This window comes from Salvelinus fontinalis, chromosome 26 (assembly GCF_029448725.1).
Source record: "Salvelinus fontinalis isolate EN_2023a chromosome 26, ASM2944872v1, whole genome shotgun sequence".
NCBI lineage: Eukaryota > Metazoa > Chordata > Actinopteri > Salmoniformes > Salmonidae > Salvelinus > Salvelinus fontinalis.
The window spans coordinates 11,567,040-11,592,456 of NC_074690.1; the positions used below are offsets into that span (position 1 = coordinate 11,567,040).

At 40.3% G+C, this 25,417-nt stretch overlaps 3 protein-coding genes across 7 annotated transcripts in view; 1 reads left to right on the top strand and 2 right to left on the bottom strand.

Annotated features, from left to right (window-relative positions):
• LOC129823648 (ephrin type-B receptor 1-B) overlaps positions 1–25,417 on the top strand; it is a 482,949-nt gene that overhangs the window by 45,292 nt on the left and 412,240 nt on the right. The gene's annotated exons all lie outside the window — the stretch shown is intronic.
• Positions 8–7,248, bottom strand: LOC129823649 (uncharacterized). 2 transcript variants are annotated; one of them, XM_055882522.1, is made up of 5 exons: positions 6,185–7,248; positions 5,774–5,871; positions 5,462–5,645; positions 4,506–5,062; positions 8–4,310 (listed from the first exon to the last, which is right to left on the bottom strand). In XM_055882522.1, the coding sequence occupies exons 1-5, from the start codon at positions 6,993–6,995 to the stop codon at positions 3,516–3,518; spliced, it is 2,445 nt and encodes an 814-aa protein (XP_055738497.1). In that variant the 5' UTR covers positions 6,996–7,248; the 3' UTR covers positions 8–3,515. The 2 variants fall into 2 exon arrangements, with proteins under 2 accessions (XP_055738497.1, XP_055738496.1); XM_055882521.1 differs by having other exon boundaries at positions 8–5,062.
• LOC129823650 (zinc finger protein 239-like) lies at positions 12,436–24,975 on the bottom strand. The gene is made up of 3 exons (XM_055882523.1): positions 24,743–24,975; positions 24,430–24,607; positions 12,436–14,197 (listed from the first exon to the last, which is right to left on the bottom strand). Exons 1-3 carry the CDS (start codon positions 24,743–24,745, stop codon positions 13,389–13,391), a joined length of 990 nt encoding a protein of 329 aa, XP_055738498.1. The 5' UTR covers positions 24,746–24,975; the 3' UTR covers positions 12,436–13,388.

The following is a 25,417-nucleotide window of genomic DNA, read 5'->3' on the forward strand; positions in this document are numbered from 1 at the left end:
ATTTTTGGTCTCCACTGGCTATCTGGCCAACAGGCTCCACTCTAGTCTCCACTGGCTATCTGGCCAACAGGCTCCACTCTAGTCTCCACTGGCTATCTGGCCAACAGGCTCCACTCTAGTCTCCACTGGCTATCTGGCCAACAGGCTCCACTCTAGTCTCCACTGGCTATCTGGCCAACAGGCTCCACTCTAGTCTCCACTGGCTTTCTGGCCAACAGGCTCCACTCTATTCAGTATCTTCTGCTGATGTGTGCCTGGTAGCACTACTCTACTCTTTTCCTTTCAGCAGGTTAATACCTGCCTGGGCCCCAACAAAATCTTTATCTTTACCCCCCTTTAATAACTAGGGTTAATACCTGCCTGGCGCCTGATAAAGGAAGGAATATCTTTAAGGTAATGACTAAATGATTCCACCCTGAAACTCTATGACGGTGTGAAATGTATTAGAGTTATAAGGCTATAATAATGTGCGTGTATAGGACAAGACTCCCGGGTGGCGCAGTGGTCTAGGGCACTGCATCGCAGTGCTAGCTGCGCCACCAGAGTCTCTGGGTTCACGCCCAGGCTCGGTCGCAGCCGGCCGCAACCGGGAGGTCCGTGGGGCGACGCACAATTGGAATAGCGTCGGCCGGGTTAGGGGTTAGGGAGTGATTGGCCGGTAGGGATATCCTTGTCTCAGTATGTAAAAAATGTAATAAAATGTATGCACTCTACTGTAAGTTGCTCTGGATAAGAGCGTCTGCTAAATGACTAAAATGTAAATGTAAGACGAGGACAGAATGTTACTATTTAGCAATGTAAGCAGAAGTATAGTTGAGACATTCAAGGAAAAGAGGAACTGTCGACAGACATCTTGTGACTGTGAAACTGATAACAGGAAGGAAGTCTCCCCACACAGGGAGGGGAGAAACCGTTAGGCAGAAGATTATTGATCATGTGGCAGAATAAGATAAGCAATATATGGGTAGAACATTGGGATTGAGTTAGAGAAGAGGGGCATTCATAAAGTGTATGTTATAACCAAATGTGAGGTATAAAAGGCTATGTGCAATGTATGATTTTCAGAACGTTCTCTGAATAAAGGATTGACCTATTGCATACTGAGACTTTGTCGAATTCTTCTATTAAACCCGGGCCTTACAACCTCGGGGGAATTGGTCAAAGCTTACGTGATTTTTGAGTTAACATCATTGGGATTAATAATTCTCGTGACAGCGCCCCAACAAAATCTTTATCGTTACCCTCCTCTAAAAATACAGCTACAGAATTAGCATAGTAGGCCAATGTAACTTAAGGTTACCTGAAATATTTGGGACTAACTTATTCCTTGCCACCCATTCTGAAACTAACTTCAGCTCTTTGTCAAATGTTGCTGTCATTTCAGTTGCTGTGGTAGCTGATGTGTGGAGTCATCCGCATACATAGACACACTGCCTTTATTCAAAGGCAGTGGCATGTCGTTAATAAAGATTGAAAAAAGTAAGGTGCCTAGACAGCTGCCCTGGGGAATTCCTGATTCTGTTGTACTGGCTTCCATTCTGGAACACCCTCTGTGTTCTGTTCGACAGGTAGCTATTTATCCACAATATAGCAGGGGGTGTAAAGCCATAACACAAGTTTTTCCAGCAGCAGACTATGATCGCATTGTATCTGGTCAAACACAATTTTTACAAAAAAATGTAAGGGTTGGTAACAGGCTGATAAGTCAGCAATTTAAGCCAGTAAAGGGGGCTTTACTATTCTGAGGTAGCGGAATGACTTTTGGCTCCCTCCAGGCCTGAGGGACACACACACTTTCTAGTAGGCTGTAAATGAAGATAAGGGAATTAGGAGTGGCAATATCAATATAGTCCGCTATTATCCTCAATCCTTTTCCATCCACGTTGTCAGACCCCGGTGACTTGTCATTGTTGATAGACAATTGTTTCACCTCTTCCACACTTACTTTACAGATTCAAAATTACAATGCTTGTCTTTCATAATTTGGTCCAATATACTTGGATGTGTAGTATCAGCGTTTGTTGCTGGCATGTCATGTCTAAGTTTGCTAATCTTGCCAATGAACAAAATCATTCAAGTAGTTGGCAATATCAGTGGGGTTTGTGATGAACGAGCCATCTGATTCAATGAATGATGGAGCTGCTTTTTACTATCATTCTTTGTCATTTATCTTTGTTTCATAGTGTAGTTCGTTCTTCTTTTTATTCAGTTTAGTCACATGATTTCTCAATTTGCAACACGTTTGCCAATCAGTTGTACAGCCAGACCTATTTGCCATCTCTTTTGCCTCCTCCCTCTTCATCATACCATTTTAAAATTATCATCAATCCAGGTGGATTTAACAGTTTATAGTCATTTTCTTAACAGGTGCATGCTTATTAGTAACTGGGATAAGCAATTTCCTAAATGTGTCAAGGGCAGCGTCTGGTTGCTCATCATTACACACCACGGAACAACATATATTATTTACATCAACAACATTAGAATCACTACACAAAATTGTATGACCTCTTATACACAATATTAGGCCCAGCCTTTGGAACTGTGGTTTTCCTAGACATGGCTACTATATTGTGATTACTACATACAATGGATTTGGAAACTGCTTTAAAACCCATTTCTGCAGCATGAGTAAAGATATGATCAAAATATGTTGTTAATTTCATTCCTCTACTGTTTGTAACTACCTTGGTAGGTTGATTGATAACCTGAACCAGGTTGCAGGCACTGGTTACAGTTTGAAGTTTTCTCTTGAGTGGGCAGCCTGATCACAACTTTCCTCCAGTATTAGTTAATTAATTAACACAGGACAAATTGTAGTGTCTGGAGTTTTGTTTGCCTGTTGTACAGTCTGGTAAAGATAGGGGGTTGACTGGGACAGAAAATGTAACATCCATAATGTTTTAAGGGAAAGTTTTAGTAAAAAAGCACCTCATATCGGACAATCTTTAAACTTTTTCTCCAAAGATATCTTTCAAGGTTTTATATGGTCTATTGGTCTCTTTCTTTTCATTGGCAGAATCCTTTTTCAGTGTTATGATATTCATAACATCCATATCCACCAGTCTATCTTCCTGTCAACTAACAGAACTCTGCTGGTTGTCCTGGTAACAGATACCAGTCTAGCTTCCTGTCAACTAACAGAACTCTGCTGGTTGTCCTGGTAACAGATACCAGTCTATCTTCCTGTCAACTAACAGAACTCTGCTGGTTGTCCTGGTAACAGATACCAGTCTATCTTCCTGTCAACAGAACTCTGCTGGTTGTCCTGGTAACAGATACCAGTCTATCTTCCTGTCAACAGAACTCTGCTGGTTGTCCTGGTAACAGATACCAGTGGGCAGATCTATTGTATTTACATTTACATTTACATTTAAGTCATTTAGCAGACGCTCTTATCCAGAGCGACTTACAAATTGGTGCATTCACCTTATGATATCCAGTGGAACAACCACTTTACAATAGTGCATCTAAATCTTTTAGGGGGGGGGGGGGATTAGAAGGATTACTTTATCCTATCCTAGGTATTCCTTAAAGAGGTGGGGTTTCAGGTGTCTCCGGAAGGTGGTGATTGACTCCGCTGTCCTGGCGTCGTGAGGGAGTTTGTTCCACCATTGGGGGGCCAGAGCAGCGAACAGTTTTGACTGGGCTGAGCGGGAACTGTACTTCCTCAGAGGTAGGGAGGCGAGCAGGCCAAGGGTGGATGAACGCAGTGCCCTTGTTTGGGTGTAGGGCCTGATCAGAGCCTGAAGGTACGGAGGTGCCGTTCCCCTCACAGCTCCGTAGGCAAGCACCATGGTCTTGTAGCGGATGCGAGCTTCAACTGGAAGCCAGTGGAGAGAGCGGAGGAGCGGGGTGACGTGAGAGAACTTGGGAAGGTTGAACACCAGACGAGCTGCGGCGTTCTGGATGAGTTGTAGGGGTTTAATGGCACAGGCAGGGAGCCCAGCCAACAGCGAGTTGCAGTAATCCAGACGGGAGATGACAAGTGCCTGGATTAGGACCTGCGCCGCTTCCTGCGTGAGGCAGGGTCGTACTCTGCGAATGTTGTAGAGCATGAACCTACAGGAACGGGTCACCGCCTTGATGTTAGTTGAGAACGACAGGGTGTTGTCCAGGATCACACCAAGGTTCTTAGCACTCTGGGAGGAGGACACAATGGAGTTGTCAACCGTGATGGCGAGATCATGGAACGGGCAGTCCTTCCCCGGGAGGAAGAGCAGCTCCGTCTTGCCGAGGTTCAGCTTGAGGTGGTGATCTGTCATCCACACTGATATGTCTGCCAGACATGCAGAGATGCGATTCACCACCTGGTTATCAGAGGGGGGAAAGGAGAAGATTAATTGTGTGTCGTCTGCATAGCAATGATAGGAGAGACCATGTGAGGATATGACAGAGCCAAGTGACTTGGTGTATAGCGAGAATAGGAGAGGGCCTAGAACAGAGCCCTGGGGGACACCAGTGGTGAGAGCACGTGGTGCGGAGACAGGTTCTCGCCACGCCACCTGGTAGGAGCGACCTGTCAGGTAGGACGCAATCCAAGTGTGGGCCGCGCCGGAGATGCCCAACTCGGAGAGGGTGGAGAGGAGGATCTGATGGTTCACAGTATCAAAGGCAGCCGATAGGTCTAGAAGGATGAGAGCAGAGGAGAGAGAGTTAGCTTTAGCAGTGCGGAGCGCCTCCGTGACACAGAGAAGAGCAGTCTCAGTTGAATGACTAGTCTTGAAACCTGACTGATTTGGATCAAGAAGGTCATTCTGAGAGAGATAGCAGGAGAGCTGGCCAAGGACGGCACGTTCAAGAGTTTTGGAGAGAAAAGAAAGAAGGGATACTGGTCTGTAGTTGTTGACATCAGAGGGATCGAGTGTAGGTTTTTTCAGAAGGGGTGCAACTCTCGCTCTCTTGAAGACGGAAGGGACGTAGCCAGCGGTCAAGGATGAGTTGATGAGCGAGGTGAAGTAAGGGAGAAGGTCTCCGGAAATGGTCTGGAGAAGAGAGGAGGGGATAGGGTCAAGCGGGCAGGTTGTTGGGCGGCCGGCCGTCACAAGACGCGAGATTTCATCTGGAGAGAGAGGGGAGAAAGAGGTCAAAGCACAGGGTAGGGCAGTGTGAGCAGAACCAGCGGTGTCGTTTGACTTAGCAAACGAGGATCGGATGTCGTCGACCTTCTTTTCAAAATGGTTGACGAAGTCATCAGCAGAGAGGGAGGAGGGGGGAGGAGGGGGAGGATATTTCAGGAGGGAGGAGAAGGTGGCAAAGAGCTTCCTAGGGTTAGAGGCAGATGCTTGGAATTTAGAGTGGTAGAAATTGGCTTTAGCAGCAGAGACAGAAGAGGAGAATGTAGAGAGGAGGGAGTGAAAGGATGCCAGGTCCGCAGGGAGGCGAGTTTTCCTCCATTTCCGCTCGGCTGCCCGGAGCCCTGTTCTGTGAGTATTTGTTCAAACTAAACTACAGCACTTACTTTGATGTGTCAAATCTGATCCTTTCTTCTCTTCTCCTCCTCTCACAGTTCCACTCAGCCCCGTTGTTTTCCTGCAGTCCACCAGCAGCACAGACAACCTCTTCATACCCAGCAGTAAGGTGCTACCGGGAGAGAAATGACACGGGGACTCCAGGAGTGCGGAAGGGGGCGGGCTAGCGTTGTCCTGGTAACCATAAAGAGGGGACACAGACACATCATTACGAATGCTGATGTCACTGTAGTCATAAAGGGCATTACAGAAACCCAGCCCCAGATAGAGCAGGCTGTATGCTAGACCAGACCGAGCTGTACCATCTGGTGTTCTGATCTGGAGAGATTCTTCTCTGACTCGTCAGCATCAGGATGTTGTTGAGGCTCCCCAGAGGATCCACAATAGTCATGTCTCTCTCCTGTGTGAACGAGAACATCAAACAGACGGTAAACTTATGACCGTCTATTAAAATCACATAGGGTCTTACAAGAAGCATTATTATCTCTAAACAGGGGATAAAATGCAAATGTTAAAGGGTTGTTCGAACAAAATGGTTGCCAAATTTAAAAGTCCCCTAAACATATGTACCAATGGCAGATTGACCCTTTAACAATTCCTACAGTACTGAACAACATATTCAAGTGTTTAACTTCAGTAGAATGCCCCTTAAAACCCCCACATTAGTTCAACAACTGCATAGTTTGTGCCCCTGTTTTTAAGACAGTACTCACTGATGGTAATCGGATATTCTGTCTCCTCCTCCTTTTTCACTCCCAAAACATCTTCCTCTTCTTTAATTGAGATAGCCTCCTCTTCCTCTTTTACTCCAAACAGTTCTTCCACTTCTTTCAATGTTATGGCATCTTCCTCCTTTTTGATTCTGAAAGCTTCTACCTCCTCTTTCACGCTGACAACCTCTTTCCCATCTTCCCCTTTCACTGTAATATCATCCTCTTTCAACGTGATAGCCTCCTCTTCCTCCTTTTTTATTCTGAAAGCTTCTTCTGTCTCCTCTTTCACTCCTAAAACGTCTTCCTCTTCTTTAATTGAGATAGCCTTCTCTTCCTCTTTAACTCCAAACAGTTCTTCCAATGTAATGGCATCTTCCTCCTTTTTCATTCTGAAAGCTTCTTCTGTCTCCTCCTCTTTCACTCCCAAAACGTCTTCCTCCTTCACCTTTATTGAGATAGCATCCTCTCCCTCTCTAAAAGGCTCTTTCTCTTCTTTCACTGTAACAGCCTCTTCTTCCTTCACTATAACAGCCTCTTCTTCCTTCACTATAACAGCCTCTTCTTCCTTCACTATAACAACCTCTTCTTCCTTCACTATAACAACCTCTTCTTCCTTCACTATAACAACCTCTTCTTCCTTCACTATAACAACCTCTTCTTCCTCCTTTTTCATTATGAAAGGTTCTTTCTCTTCTTTCACTGTAATAACCTCTTCTTCTTCTTCCACAACAATGTTCAGCGCCAGATCTTCTTTCTCCGTACAACAGGCATCCTCTTCTTTAGCAGGGGATGAGTAGTTTAGCGAGCTCATGGTCGGGGATGTTAGCTAGCTAGTTAGCATTAGCCTAGTACTAGGCTCAGTATCAATATTTAACAAGTTTGCAAATTGAACAAGCAAATTAGGTTAAAGTTAACCAGTTGATACGTCACCTGAACTGCGTTTACAACACTGAGATTAGCTAATGTACATTAACATGGTCTAAAGAGTCAATCTTCCAGTTTTATGTTGGCTAGCAAGCTACCGAGGTGGTTGAAAGAGTAGCCGTGTTGTTGTTCCTGAAGAAGCGTCCCGTCCAGTAAATTATACGTCACGCAAGAAGCATCACATGAAAGATGCAAATCGCCATCTGCTGGCTGGAGTGGGTAACGCAGTTTGGAAACAACAGTTCCTACACCTTTTGTATTGGAAAGAACGTCATAATAATTTAACAATAAGCTGATATATTTTCTCTTACGTCTTCCAAATAATACGTTCCTGTACACAGACGTAGAAGCTTAATATTAATATTAATATTGTCAGCAGCATACCACCCTGCATACCACTGCTGGCTTGCTTCTGAAGCTAAGCAGGGTTGGTCCTGGTCAGTCCCTGGATGGGAGACCAGATGCTGCTGGAAGTGGTGTTGGAGGGCCAGTAGGAGGCACTCTTTTACCTCTGGTCTAAAAAATATCCCAATGCCCCAGAGCAGTGATTGGGGACACTGCCCTGTGTAGGGTGCCGTCTTTCGGATGGGACGTTAAGTGGGTGTCCTGACTCTCTGAGGTCATTAAAGATCCCATGGCACTTATCGTAAGAGTAGGGGTGTTAACCCCGGTGTCCTGGCTAAATTCCCAATCTGGCCCTCAAACTATCATGGTCACCTAATAATCCCCAGTTTACAATTGGCTCATTCATCCCCCTCCTCTCCCCTGTAACTATTCCCCAGGTTGTTGCTGCAAATGAGAACGTGTTCTCAGTCAACTTACCTGGTAAAATAACGGTAAAAAAAAAAAAAAAAAAAAAATATGAATATGTAGATGTAGATGATGAATAAATACTTATATGAATAGGTAGTGTGTTAATACACATTTTCTCTGTTTATTTTTCACATTCGTTTTTATCTAGATGTGACCATACTATTCCCTTAAAGCCACGCTCTATAAGATACAAATCATCCTGTAAACAACAGAGCAAATGCATCACATGCAAATAGCACTTGATTATCTGTAGTGCTATACACTGAGTCTACAAAACATTAAGAACACCTGCTCCTTCCATGACTTAGACTGACCAGGTGAATCCAGGCTAAAGCTATGATCCCTTATTGATGTCACTAGTTAAATCCACTTCAATCAGTGTAGATGAAGGGGAGGAGACGGGTTAAATTAGGATTTTTAAACCTTGAGACAATTGAGGCATGGATTGTGTGTGTGCACTATTCAGAGGGTTAATGGGGAAGACAAAATATTTAAGTGTCTTTGAACTGGGTATGGTAGTAGGTGCCAGGCGCACCGGTTTGTGTCAAGAACTGCAACGCTGCTGGGTTTTCCAGCTCAACAGTTTCCCAAGAAAGGCCCACCACCCAAACAGTGGCGGTCAGTTTAAAACGAGGCAGGACCATTTATTTTAGCACAGCATCCCTCTGTTTGAGCCAGGTGTTTGAGTAGGCTAAACTTCCTAGCTGCATTTGCTAGCTAAGTAAGTGAAACTGAAAGTGGAAAATAAATGACAAAAACTCTCTCAACTACTACCACATGTTATGCACTGCAGTGCTAGCTAGCTGTAGCTTGTGCTTTCAGTCCTAGATTCATTCTCTGATCCTTTCAATCGGTGGACAACATGTCAGTTCCTGCTGCAAGAGCTCTGATAGGTTGGAGGACGTTCTCCGGAAGTTGTCATAATTACTGTGTAAATCTATGGAAGGGCTTGAGAACCATGAGCCTCCTAGGTTTTGTATTGAAGTCAATGCACCCAGAGGAGGACGCAAAATAGTATGTTTTAATCAATTATTTGGTGACGTGATTATATTTAGTTTAGTTTTATCTAAAAAGGATAACTTTCTAAATGTTTTACCTTTTTTTTTTTTCTGAAAATCATTCAGGAGGATGGGGCTCCCCTTCCTCCTCTGAGGAGCCTCCACTGCACCCAAAGGACATCCATCCAACTTGACACAATTGTGGAAAGCACTGGAGTCAACATGGGCCAGCGTCCCTGTGGAAAGCTTTCAGTACCTTGTAGAGTCCATGCCCCGACGAATTGAGGCTGTTCTGAGGGGAAAAGTGGAGGGTCCAACTCCATATTAGGAATGTGTTCTAAATGTTTGGTATAACCAGTGGATATATCTGCCATTTAGCAGAGACTTTTATCCAAAGGGTTTTGCAGTCCTGTGTGAAAATGAGATGGAAACCCATTTAACTTGTATTTTTCATTCGGTACATGGGAATGCACTACGTAATCACACAAAGCCTTTTATCCGCAATAAGGCTGTTTGATAGAAACATTTCTGGTGGGAAAAGGCATATATTGTTTTATGCCGATTTGAGAATATTCACATGAAAATATGTCGCAAATTAATCCAAATCAGATCCCTCAATAACCTGAGGCCAGTTTTCAAACATTTCATCATTTAAAACAATCTTGGTGTGATTTTAAAACAAATGTTGTAGAGCTTCCTGGTAATATGTTAACATTAACTCTTCATTCTGTTTTATAAGTCAGAACACAAAACACTAGACAGTTCTAGGAAACTCAAGACACAAACATCGCTGGATTCCTATCAGCAGGTGGTTGTAAATATATAACTTTCATAGCTGTATGATACAGAATGTGACCTACACACTTCCTTAAACATAAAATAAGTACACTATGTTCCATGTGTGGAACCTAACTTCTTAGTTTAAACCGAGCTTTTTTTGTTTAATTTCTGTTTGTAAGTTTGTTTAAAATGTGTGTATTGAGAGACGCAATGATGGGGATAGGGTGGGAGAAGCGGGGGGAGGAGGATGGTGTGTGTATGTATATGTGTATGTGTATGTATATGTATATGTGTATATATATATGTATGCGCAGGTATGTGTAGGCGGGTGCTGTTTTTCTTTGTTGTTTGTTGTTGTTGCCTGGTCTCTGTTGTTGTATCTCTTTAATGGGTGAAAATTGTGAAATTCCAATAAAAATACTGTTAAAAAAAAAAAAAAAAAAAAATAAGTAAAGAAGTAATTTAGTGTGGAAGTTTCTTTTTTACATTGGAGACAGACACAAAGCACATCAGTAACACCTCCCCGTTCTCTCAAGGGTTCAACACAATGTTGATTTAAATGTTCACATTTTTTACATTTTGACTAATCACTAATGTAAAAAGTAAAAAAAAAAAAAAAAAAATTTAAAAGTGACATTTTGGGGCAGACTTTTTAAAAATGATTATTATTATATTTATATTTTTCACCCCCCTTTTCTCCCCAATTTTTGTCAATTGGTAGTTAGTCTTGTCTCACTGCGTTTGGAACCAAAAATCTCAAATTTGGATTCATCAGACTAAAGGACAGATTTCCACCGGTCTAATGTCCATTGTTCGTGTTTCTTGCCCCAAGCAGGTCTCTTCTTCTTATTGGTGTCCTTTTAGTAGTGGTTTCTTTGCAGCAATTCGACCGTGAAGGCCCGATGAAGGCCTGATAAGAGATACTCTTAATGATCGGCAATGAAAAGCCAACTGACATTTACTCCTGAGGTGCTGACTTGCTGCACCCTCGACAACTACTGTGATTATTATTATTTGACCATGCTGGTCATTTATGAACATTTGAACATCTTGGCCATGTTCTGTTATAATCTCCACCCGGCACAGCCAGAAGAGGACTGGCCACCCCTCATAGCCTAGGGAGTTTTTCCTCGCCACCGTGCTTCTACACCTGCATTGCTTGCTGTTTGGGGTTTTAGGCTGAGTTTCTGTACAGCACTTTGAGATATCAGCTGATATAAGAAGGGCTATATAAATACATTTGATTTGATTCACGCAGTCTCCTCTGAACAGATGATCTTGAGATGTGTCTGTTAATTGAACTCTGTGAAGCATTAATTTGGGTTGCAATTTCTGAGGCTGGTAACTCTAATGAACTTATCCTCTGCAGCAGAGGTAACTCTTGTTCTTCCTGTCCTGTGCAGGTCCTCATGAGAGACAGTTTCATCATAGCGCTTGAGGGTTTTTGCGACTGCACTTGAAGAAACTTTCAAAGTTCTTGAAATTTTCCGGATTGACTGACCTTCCTGTCTTAAAGTAATGATGGACAATTGTTACTCTTTGCTTATTTAAGCTGTTCTTGCCATAATATGGACTTGGTCTTTTACCAAATAAGGCTATCTTCTGTATACCCCCCCTACCATGTCACAACACAGCTGCTTGGCTCAAATGCATTAAAGAAAGAAATTCCACAAATTAACTTTAATAAGGCACACCTGTTAATTGAAATGCATTCAAGGAGACAACATCATGAAGCTGGTTGAGAGAATGCCAAGAGTGTGCAAAGCTGTCATCAGGGCAAAGGGTGGCTACTTTGAAGAATCTAAACTATTTTGATTTAACACTTTTTTGGTTACTACATGATTCCATATGTTATTTCATAGTTTATGTCTTCACTATTATTCTACAATGTAGAACATAGTAAAAACTAAGAAAAACCCTTGAATGAGTAGGTTTATCCAAACTTTTGACTGGTACTGTAAATTCCTCTCCACAACGTCGTTTTAGAGAATTTGGCAGTACGTCCAACCGACCTCACAAATGCAGACCATGCGTAACCACACCCACCTAGGACCTCCACATCCGGCTTCTTCACCTGCGGGAGACTGAGACCAGCCACCTGGACCATGCGTAACCACACCCACCCAGGACCTTCACATCCGGCTTCTTCACCTGCGGGACGGAACCGAGTAGAACGTCTCTCTGTAATAAAGCCATTTTGTGGGGGAAAACTCATTCTGATTGGCTGGACCTGGGCCTGGCTCGTCAGTGGGTGAGCCTATGCCCTCCTAGACCCACCCATGGCTGCACCCCTGCCCAGTCATGTGATCAGGGCCTAATGAAGTCCATAGATCAGGGCCTAATTAATTTTACATTGACTGATTTCCATATATGTACTGTGAATCGTTGAAATTGTTGCATGTTGCATTTATATTTTTGTTCAGTACATATATAGCCATATTTTAAAGTAAATAAAGTAAATATGAATTCTCTATGACATTTTTGTATACGTTTTATTAGACTTTTATGACGTAATAGATCATATGGGTTGAGTAGTGTTTTATGATGTAATAGATCATATGGGTTGAGTAGTGTTTTATGATGTAATAGATCATATGGGTTGAGTAGTGTTTTATGATGTAATAGATCATATGGGTTGAGTAGTGTTTTATGATGTAATAGATCATATGGGTTGAGTAGTGTTTTATGATGTAATAGATTATGTGAAGAACGGCTCTGAAGGAGATGGCTGAAAATCCCGTAACCAACTAAGGTGGATATTGATCCAACACCTGCCACTTATTCAAACCAGCCCACTGGGCACAGACGGCAGTTCAACATCTAGTTTCTATTTACATTTCTTTGAGTCGTCAACTAAAGTGATTTCAACATGAAATCAACACAATATGTCACCTGTCATTGGATTTAGGTTGCCAGTTGGGTGGAGTCCAAGTCAAACCAAGATTCTTTATTTCTGAGCTCAGAGAGAATAACAGAGGTACACAGCGCAGTGTAGACAGTCTGAATTCCTGAAGCATTGGGTGATGAGCACATATCTTTATAGTTTCCTGTTCCTGGGAGGGACTTTATTCATACAAGGGCACAGGTGCAGCTGGTTTGCAACACAGAATGATACTTCCAAGAACGGGAGATTATAATAGGACAGTTTCACAAGGTTAGTCACATACTCAGTTATGTTGACACATACAATTAACATTTTCCATTACAGAGTCTGAACATTTTAATTTCATTAAATCATCAGTGGACCAACAATGCAAATGTAAACAATGGAACAAATGCATCACATCCAAATATCACTGTATTATCTGTAGTGCTGGAGGAATGACACACCCAGATAAACATATAGTCAGAGTTTAAAAAAGGAACATTTAAACATGTTATCTGATCTAGTCTATGTTCAAACGGATAGACTCCATATTTAATTCATGTTTTCTAATAAAAACATACACATATATGTTTGAGTATACTTTGTACCATTTCATTTCATTTGGTATAAACAAGTAAACACATCAGTCAACAATATAAGACAATGGGAGCACTGTGTATGTTCTCTGATGAATTTTAGGTCAATGTGATGTGAAACATGAGTTTACACACTAGGAGAACTCATTAATCACTCCTGTGTGGATTCTCACATGACGTTTAAGTGACTGTGATGAGTAATATGTCTTCCCACAGTCTGAACATTTTTAAGGCTTCTCCTCTGTGTGCAGTCTCATGTGTTCCTTCAGGCTTCCTAAATGGGTAAAACACTTTGAACACTGGGAGCATTGGTATGGCTTCTCCCCTGTGTGTATTCTCTCATGAACTTTCAGGCTTCCTGACTGGCAAAAACTATTTCCACACTGGGTGCAATGGTATGGTGTCTCCCCTGTGTGTATTCGTTCATGAGCTTTGAGGGTGTCTAACCGCTTAAAACTTTTGCCACACTGGGAGCAAGGGTGTGGCTTCGCTCCTGTGTGTATCCTCTCATGTCTTTTCATGCTAACTAAATGGTTAAAACGCTTTCCACAATGTGAGCAGTAGTAAGGCTTCTCCCCTGTGTGCAGTCTCATGTGTTCCTTCAGGCTTCCTGACTGGATAAAACTCTTTCCACACTGGGCGCAAAGGTATGACTTCTCCCCTGTATGTATTCGCTCATGAACTTTCAGGCTTCCTGACTGGCTAAAACTCTTTCCACACTGGACGCAATGGTATGGCTTCTCCCCTGTGTGTATTTGCTCGTGAGTTTTAAGGGTGTCTAACCGCTTAAAACTCTTTCCACACTGGGAGCAATGGAAAGGCCTCTCCCGTGTGTGTGTTCGCTCATGAGCTTTCAGATTTCCGAAGTGGCTAAAACTCTTTCCACACTGGGCGCAATTTTGGGGCTTCGGTTCTGTGTGTGTCCTCTCATGTCTTTTCAGGCTTCCTAACTTGGTAAAACTTTTTCCAATCTGGGAGCAAAGGTGTCGTCTTGCTGGTTTGGATGTCTCTGGTTCCTCCATGTTTGGTTTTCTTCCTGTCAAAGACAGTGCTTATTTTAAGAGAGACCAGCATGAAATCTCCACATGATAAAACTGCCTTGCTATGAGGTTTAATCCAAATCAGATCCCTCAATAATCTGAGGCCAGTTTTAATCTAGGCGTGATTTTAAACAAATGATGTTGTAGAGCTTCCTGGTAATTACTGATAATATGTTTACGTTACTTATTTTATTCATTCTGTTTTACAAGTCAGAACACAAAGAACTAGACAGTTCTATGACACTCAAGACACAGACGTTGCTGGATTCCAATCGAGCAGGTGGTTCTAAATATATAACTTTCATAGCTCTATGATACAGAATGTGACCCACACACTTCCTTAAACATAAAATAAGTAAAGAAGTAATTTTGTGTGGAAATCCAAAACTTGGAGACAGACACAAAGCACATCAGTAACATCTCCCCGTTGGAGACAGACACAAAGCACATCAGTAACATCTCCCTGTTGGAGACAGGGTTCGACGGCTTTTTGATGTATTTAGATGTTCACACATTTACATTTTTTGGACTATCATTAACGTCATGATATTTTGTGTAAAGTAAAAAAATTGCGTGACATATTTTGGATAGATGTTCCTAAAAATATAAACGCAACATGTAAAGTGTTGGTCCCATGTTTCATGAGCTGAAATAACATAATTCTTCCATACACACAAAAGCTTATTTCTCTCAAATTCTGTGCACAAATTTGTTTACATCCCTGTTAGTGAACATTTCTCCTTTGCCAAAACAATCCATCCAATTGACCGTTGTGGCATATCAAGAAGCTGATTATACAGTGCCTACATTATTATATACACTATATACGGTGCCTACATTATTATATACACTATATACATTGCCTACATTATTATATACCCTATATACATTGCCTACATTATTATATACCCTATATACACTTTATATTATTATATACACTATATACAGTGCCTACATTATTATATACACTATATACAGTGCCTACATTATTATATACCCTATATACACTTTATATTATTATATACACTATATACAGTGCCTACATTATTATATACACTATATACGGTGCCTACATTATTATATACCCTATATACAGTGCCTACATTATTATATACACTATATACAGTGCCTACATTATTATATACACTATATACAGTGCCTACATTATTATATACACTATATACAGTGCCTACATTATTATATACACTATATACAGAGCCTACATTATTATATACCCTATATACACTTTATATTATTATATACACTATATACAGTGCCTACATTATTATATACACTATATACGGTGTCTACATTAGTATATACACTATACACAGTGTCTACATTATTATATACACACTATATACAGTGTCTACATTATTATATACACTATATACAGTGCCTACATTATTATATACACTATATACAGTGCCTACATTATTATATACACTATATACAGAGCCTACATTATTATATACCCTATATACACTTTATATTATTATATACACTATATACAGTGCCTACATTATTATATACACTATATACGGTGTCTACATTAGTATATACCCTATATACACTTTATATTATTATATACACTATATACAGTGTCTACATTATTATATACACTATATACAGTGTCTACATTATTATATACACTATACACAGTGTCTACATTATTATATACACTATATACACTTTAGATTATTATATACACTATATCACTTTATATTATTATATACCCTATATACAGTGCCTACATTATTATATACCCTATATACAGAGTCTACATTATTATATGCACTATATACAGTGCCTACATTATTATATACACTATATACACTTTAGATTATTATATACACTATATACACTTTAGATTATTATATACACTATATACACTTTATATTATTATATACCCTATCTACAGAGTCTACATTATTATATGCACTATATACAGTGCCTACATTATTATATACACTATATACAGTGCCTACATTATTATATACACTATATACGGTGCCTACATTATTATATACACTATATACGGTGCCTACATTATTATATACACTATATACAGTGCCTACATTATTATATACACTATATACAGTGCCTACATTATTATATACACTATATACAGTGTCTACATTAGTATATACACTATACACAGTGTCTACATTATTATATACACTATATACAGTGCCTACATTATTATATACACTATATACAGTGCCTACATTATTATATACACTATACACAGTGTCTACATTATTATATACACACTATATACAGTGTCTACATTATTATATACACTATATACAGTGTCTACATTATTATATACACTATATACAGTGTCTACATTATTATATACACTATATACAGTGTCTACATTATTATATACACTATATACAGTGTCTACATTATTATATACACTATATACAGTGCCTACATTATTATATTCACTATATACAGTGTCTACATTATTATATACACACTATATACAGTGTCAACATTATTATATACACTATATACAGTGTCTACATTATTATATACACTATACACAGTGTCTACATTATTATATACACACTATATACAGTGTCTACATTATTATATACACTATATACAGTGTCTACATTATTATATACACTATATACAGTGTCTACATTATTATATACACTATATACAGTGTCAACATTATTATATACACTATATACAGTGTCTACATTATTATATACACTATACACAGTGTCTACATTATTATATACACACTATATACAGTGTCTACATTATTATATACACTATATACAGTGTCTACATTATTATATACACTATATACAGTGTCTACATTATTATATACACTATATACAGTGTCTACATTATTATATACACTATATACAGTGCCTATATTATTATATACACTATATACAGTGCCTACATTATTATATTCACTATATACAGTGTCTACATTATTATATACACTATATACATTGTTATATACACTATATACATTATTATATACACTATATACATTGCCTATATTATTATATACACTATATACAGTGCCTACATTATTATATACACTATATACACTTTATATTATTATATACCCTATATACAGTGTCTACATTATTATATAAACTATATACAGTGCATACATTATTATATTCACTATATACAGTGTCTACATTATTATATACACTATATACAGTGCCTACATTATTATATACACTATATACAGTGTCTACATTATTATATACACTATATACAGTGCCTACATTATTATATACCCTATATACAGTGTCTACATTATTATATACACTATATACAGGGTCTACATTATTATTGTCACGGCTTTCTTCCTGGGATGAAGGAGAGGACCAAAATGCAGCGCAGTTAGTGTTCAACATGTTTAATTTAACGAACTGTGAACACTTTCAATAATACAAAACAACAAAAGTGAAAACCGAGACAGTCCTATCTGGTGCAGAACACGAACACAGAGACAGGAAACAACCACCCACAATCCCCAACACAAAACAAGCCACCTATATATGATTCTCAATCAGGAACAACGATTGACAGCTGCCTCTGATTGAGAACCATATTAGGCTGAACACAGAAACAGACAAACTAGACACACAACATAGAATGCCCACCCCAACTCACGCCCTGACCATACTAAACAAATACAAAAACAAGGGAAAACAGGTCAGGAACGCGACAGAACCCCCCCCTCAAGGTGCGAACTCCGGGCGCACCCCTGAAACTCAAGGGGAGGGTCTGGGTGGGCATCTGTCCGCGGTGGCGGCTCCGGCGCAGGACGAGGACACCACTCCACCATTGTCTTTGTCCCCCTCCTTAGCGTCCTTTGAGTGGCGACCCTCGCTCCCGACCCTGGTCTAGGAACCTTCCCAAAGGTCCGTCCTAAATAGAGGAGATAACTCAGGACAGAGGGGTAGCTCAGGACAGAGGGGTAGCTCAGGACAGAGGGGCAGCTCCGGACAGAGAGGCAGCTCTGGACTGAATGGTTGCTCCGGACTAGATGCAGCTCATGACTGGAGGGCAGCTCATGACTGAAGGGCAGCTCATGACTGAAGGGCAGCTCATGACTGAAGGGAAGCTCATGACTGAAGGGCAGCTCATGACTGAAGGGAAGCTCATGACTGAAGGGCAGCTCATGACCGGAAGGCAGCTCATGACCGGAAGGCAGCTCATGACTGAAGGGCAGCTCATGACCGGAAGGCAGCTCATGACTGAAGGGCAGCTCATGACTGAAGGGCAGCTCATGACTGGAGGGCAGCTCATGACTGAAGGGCAGCTCATGACCGGAAGGCAGCTCATGACTGAAGGGCAGCTCATGACTGAAGGGCAGCTCATGACCGGAAGGCAGCTCATGACCGGAAGGCAGCTCATGACTGGAGGTCGGCTCTGGCAGCTCATGACTGGAGGTCGGCTCCGGCAGCTCCCACTGGGAGGTAATAAAGATTATTACCCCCCTGCACTCCACCACTGGGAGGTAATATAGATTATTACCCCCCTGCACTCCACCACTGGGAGGTAATATAGATTATTACCCCCCTGCACTCCACCACTGGGAGGTAATATAGATTATTACCCCCCTGCACTCCACCACTGGGAGGTAATATAGATTATTACCCCCCTGCACTCCACCACTGGGAGGTAATACAGATTATTACCCCCCTGCACTCCACCACTAGGAGGTAATACAGATTATTACCCCCCTGCACTCCACCACTGGGAGGTAATACAGATTATTACCCCCCCCCCTGCACTCCACCACTGGGAGGTAATACAGATTATTACCCCCCCTGCACTCCACCACTGGGAGGTAATACAGATTATTACCCCCCTGCACTCCACCACTGGGAGGTAATACAGATTATTACCCCCCCTGCACTGCACCACTGGGAGGTAATACAGATGATTACCCCCCCTGCACTCCACCACTGGGAGGTAATACAGATGATTACCCCCCCTGCACTCCACCGCTGGGAGGTAATACAGATTATTACCCCCCCTGCACTCCACCACTGAGAGGTAATACAGATTATTACCCCCCCCTCCACTCCACCACTGGGAGGTAATATACATTATTATTATTTTTATTTTATTTTTTTATTATTTTTATTTTTTGGGGGGGGGGAGGTGGATCAGCTTAATATTGCGGAAAGAATGTTGCTTCCAATGTAATTGTCTGCATCATTTCCAATCCCCCATATTTTTTTGGGTAAATATATATATCCATTCACGTATGCATACATATACACATATATACATACACATACCTACATAGACATACATACTTTTTTAAAGAGCATACCTTTATTATTATTCCCTGCAAACCCTACCACCGATCCCCCAATTGGAGTAAACTGATAAACATTTCTGTTTTTACCTTCAATTTATACATCTTATACACATTTTACAGACACAGTCTACTTTATAATAGTTCTCTCTTGTTTGTTCTTAGTTCTTCCTCTATTTCTGTTGTCCATCCAGTTTGATTTCCACTTTTAACTGTGCTATTTCACAATAGCTCCGCACCTATACACATTTCACAGATCCCGTATGCCCTACATTGTTTATCTTGTTATTAGTCCCACCCTTCAGCTCCACTCAACCTTTCCCATCTATCTTCCAACATCATCCATTTCAGATTTTTATATGCCATATATTTTTCAACTGTGCTGTGATGCTTCACAAAAGATTTGAATCTTCCTATTCTCATAGCTTCCACGTATTTTAAATTAAAAATAAACATTTTTGCTAAAATAATTATTATATTATTGATTGATTGACTATGGCTTTTCAAATCCCCCAGTATTGCTATCTGTAGCGTTAGTTCTATGCAAATGTTGCAATTCTTCAACCATTCCTGGACCTGTGACCAAAAACAAGCTACATGCGGACAATACCAAAATAAATGGTCTAATGACTCTGCCTCCTCACAGCAGAATCTACAGAGCTGAGAAGATTGTATCCCCCATATATATAACATTCTATTAGTTGCAAGAATTTTTTACAATAATTTAAATTGAAAAATTCGAAGTTTTGAATCCAGCGTTGTTTTGCGTATCAATTCATCAACCATGTGCCATGGAATGGGTACATCGAAAATCTCTTCCCAACTATTTTGCAATTTATATGGCACAGCTGTAAGTTTTTTGGTCCTTAAATGAAATTGGTATATGTTTTTATTTATCACACTTTTCTTTAACCATTTATGTTCTTTAATATAAGGCCGACATACAAGTTCCTTACTTTTATCCCCTTCCACCTGCCTCTTCCATTTGTGTGGTAAGGCTGCAATTAATTGGTTGTAATTTTGGGTAGAGCAGACATTTCCATATGTCTGTTAGCTGCATGTGTGACATTACTCCACCAGTCCTATTTATGATATCGTTCACAAAAATGATACCTTTTTTAAACATTTCTTCGATAAATACAGTTTTTTTATCAATTACTATATTTGAATTTAACCACAAGATTTGTTGTACTATTTGTTCCGTCCTTTCAGGTGGATTAAACTGAAATTGCAACCAACTTTCTAAGGCTTGTTTAAAAAATAAAGATATTTTGGAAATTATTTCCTTTTCAAGCAACCGAAAGTGAGCAGGTGTAATCTGAATAAAGGGAAAAAGGCCCTTCTTGAACATAGGATGAGACTATCGTACCAATCTACTAGAGAACCAGTTTGGATTTAAGTATAACTTTTGTATGACTGATGCCTTTAGTGAGAGGTCTAATGCTTTAATATTTAATAATTTCTGCCCTCCGAATACATATTCGTTATATAAATTGAATATTTTTTGTTCATATAATTTAAAAAGCAGGTCACTAGGTGTAGGCAAAACCATAAGCAAATAGGTAAACTGTGATATGATTAAAGAGTTAATCAGGGTGATTTTCCCACAAATAGACAGGTATTTTCCTTTCCATGGTAGCAAGATCTTATCTATTTTTGCTAAATTTCTATAAAAATTTATTGGAGTGAGATCATTTCTTTCTTTTGGGATTTGTATACCGAGTATGTCCACATCACCGTCAGACCATTTAATTGGTAAACTACATGGCAATGTAAAATGTGTATTTTTTAGTGATCCAATACGTAATATGGTACATTTATCATAATTTGGTTTTAATCCAGAGAGGATAGCAAATGTATCTAGATCCTCTAAGAGGCCGTGGAGAGATTCTAGTTGTGGTTTTAAAAGAAAACATGAATCATCAGCGTACAATGACACCTTAGTTTTTAGGCCCTGGATTTCTAATCCCTTAATATTAATGTTTGATCTAATTTTAACAGCTAACATTTCGATGGCAATAATAAATAGATATGCCGATAGTGGACTACCTTGTTTTACTCCTCTAGATAGTTTAAAACTTTCTGAGATGTAGCCATTATTTACTATTTTACACCTAGGGTTACTATACATAATTTTTACCCATTTTATAAGAGATTCCCCAAAATTGAAATATTCTAGGCATTTATATATAAACTCCAGTCGTACTTTATCAAAAGCCTTTTCAAAATCAGCTATGAAAACCAGGCCTGGTGTCCCCGATATTTCATAGTGTTCTATTGTTTCCAGTACTTGCCTTATATTATCTCCAATGTATCGTCCATGTAAAAAACCTGTCTGATTAGGATGAATAATATCTGACAAAACTTTTTTTATTCTATGCGCCAAGCATTTTGTTAGGATTTTTGCATCACAACACTGAAGTGTAAGAGGTCTCCAATTTTTTAAATGGACTGGATCTTTATATATACCACTTGGGTCCTGTTTCAGTAATAATGATATCACACCTTCTTGTTGCACACACCTTCTTGTTGTTAATCTATCATTTATATAGGAGTGATTAAAACAAGCTAAAAATGGTCCTTTGAGTATATCAAAAAAATGTTTGTATACTTCCACTGGTATGCCATCCAGTCCTGGAGTTTTCCCATCCTTAAAGGCCCCAATTGCATCAAGTAGTTCCTCCTCTGTAATTAGGCCTTCACATGAGTCTTTCTGTACAGATGTTAATTTTACATTATTATTAGGGAAAAATCCATACAATTAGTTTCAGTTAGTGGAGGTACTGGGAGGTAATATAGATTATTACCCCCCCTGCACTCCACCACTGGGAGGTAATACAGATTATTACACCCCCCCCCCCCTGCACTCCACCACTGGGAGGTAATACAGATTATTACCCCCCCTGCACTCCACCACTGGGAGGTAATACAGATTATTACCCCCCCTGCACTCCACCACTGGGAGGTAATACAGATTATTACCCCCCTGCACTCCACCACCGGGAGGTAATACAGATTATTACCCCCCCTGCACTCCACCACTGGGAGGTAATACAGATTATTACCCCCCCTGCACTCCACCACTGGGAGGTAATACAGATTATTACCCCCCTGCACTCCACCACTGGGAGGTAATACAGATTATTACCCCCCTGCACTCCACCACTGGGAGTCTCATTTCACTGCCAAAAATAAAATTAAACCATCTAGCGTTCAGCGAAATAACAAAGTCAAATACAGGTAGCCTAGTTAAATAATTAACATCCAATCACATTAACCGTTAATCTCTCGAGGGAATTCCACTAACGGTCCATATGTAGCCAAACGTAGCTGCTGCTGATGTTGGTACACTGCAGCATCCACCGAGAGGCTCTTGCTGCCAAGGAAATACCTGACTGCTTGAAAGACGTTTTGGACACTACAGTGAAAATGGTTAACTTAGTTAAAGCAAGGCCCCTGAAATCTCCTGTATTTTCTGCACTATGCAATGATATGGGCAGTGACCATGTCACACTTTTACAACATACAGAAGTGCGCTGGTTATCAAGGGGCAAAGTATAGACATGTTTTAAATACAGACACAGACTGTGTGGGAAACTATTTAAGACTGAGACTCTCTCCAATACAACATTGCAGAGTTATGTGCATTCTTTCAAGCACACCCTTCTCATTAACCTGTGGTGAGTTATTTACAAATTTCAATGAACAAATAAGGTTTTATATGTAAGATTGTTAAATAAAGAGCTAAATTATTGATTATTATTTGTGCCCTGGTCCTATAAGAGCTCTTTGTCATTTCCCACGAGCCGGGTTGTGACAAATTCACACTCATTCTTATGTTTAATAAATGTATCGTATAGTGTGTGTGTGTGTGTGTGACCGGCTTACAATGATGACAAAATACAACATTTGAGAGTGCGCTGACCCTGGTGCTAGAGGGGGTACAGCTGGAGGTTGAATGTTTAAAGGGGTACGGAACTATAAAACGTTTGGGAACCACTGCTCTACACCATACCATTTTTCTATTCCTCATCAATCCACGTGGATTTAACAGTTTTTACAGTCATTTTCTTATCGGGTGCATGCTTATTAGTAACTGGGATAAGCATTTTCAAATGTGTCAAGGGCAGCGCCTGGTTGCTCATCATTACACACCACGGACCAACAAATATTATTTACATCAACAACATAGGAATCACTACAAAACTTATTGTATGAACTCTTTTACACAATATTTGGCCCAGCCTTTGGAACTTTGCTTTTCCTAGATATGGCTACTATATTGTGATCACTACATCTGATGGATCTGGATACTGCTTTCAAACACATTTCTGCAAATTAGTAAAGATATGATCAAAATATGTTGATGATTTAATTTCTGTACTGTTTGTAACTACCCTGGTAGGTTGATTGATTGATAACCTGAACCAGGTTGCCGGCACTAGTTACAGTTTGAAGCTTTCTCTTGAGTGTGCAGCCTGATCACAGCTTTCCTCCAGTATTAGTTAATTAATTAACAGTGTCTGGAGTTTAGTTTGCCTGTTGTACAGTCTGGTAAAGATAGGGGTTTGACTGGGACAGACAATGTAACATCCATAATGTTTTCAGGGAAAGTTTTTGTAAAACATGCACCTCATATCGGATAATCTTTAAACTTTTTCTCCAAAGATAACTTTCAAGGTTTTATATGGTCTATTGGTTTCTCTCTTTTCATTGGCAGAATCCTTTTTCAGTGTTATGATATTCATAACATCCATATCCACCAGTCCATCTTCCTGTCAACTAACAGAACTCTGCTGGTTGTCCTGGTAACAGATACCAGTCTATCTTCCTGTCAACTAACAGAACTCTGCTGGTTGTCCTGGTAACAGATACCAGATCTATTGTATTTGTTCAAACTAAACTACTTACTTTGATGAGTCAAATCTGATCCTTTCTTCTCTTCTCCTCCTCTCACAGTTCCACTCAGCCCCGTTGTTTTCCTGCAGTCCACCAGCAGCACAGACAACCTCTTCATACCCAGCAGTAAGGTGCTACCGGGAGATGCACGACACGTGGACTCCGGGAGGACGGAAGGGCTAGCGTTGTCCTGGTAACCATAAAGAGGGGACACAGACACATATCATTATGGATGCTGATGTCACTGTTGTCATAAAGTGCTTTACAGAAACCCAGCCCAGACCCAGATAGAGCAAGCTGTATGTTAGACCAGACCATGCTGTACCATCTGGTGTTCTGATCTGGAGAGACTCTTCTCTGACTCGTCAGCATCAGGATGTTGTTGAGGCTCCCCAGAGGATCCACAATAGTCATGTCTCTCTCCTGTGTGAATGAGAACATCAAACAGATAGTGAACTTACGACCGTCTATTATAATCATAGGGTCTTACAAGAGGCATTAATCTCTCTAAACAGGGCCTAAAATGCAAATGTTAAAGGGTTGTTCCACGAAATGGGTGCCTGTTGCATCCCTTTGATATTTTAAATAAAGATTATGCACCAATATTGAAAAAAGTATGTAAAAAGTAAAGTATGAATATTAAAAGTATATAATATTAGATGAGGTGCACATCGGCTATGAAAAGCCAACTGAGATTTATTCCTGATTATTATTTGACCATGCTTGTCATTTATGAACATTTTGAAAATCTTGGCTCTCTCTAATTTTCTCCTTCTCTCTTTCTTTCTCTCGGAGGACCTGGGCCCTAGGACCATGCGTCGGGACTGCCGCCCGTGGTGACTCTTTGCTGTCCCCAGTCCGCCTGGCCTTGCTGCTATTCCAGTTTCAGCTGTTCTGCCTGCGGTTATGGAACCGCCACCTGTCCCAGACCTGTTGTTTTTCAACTCTTAATGATCAGCTATGAAAAGCCCACATTAGTTCAACAACTACATAGTGTGTG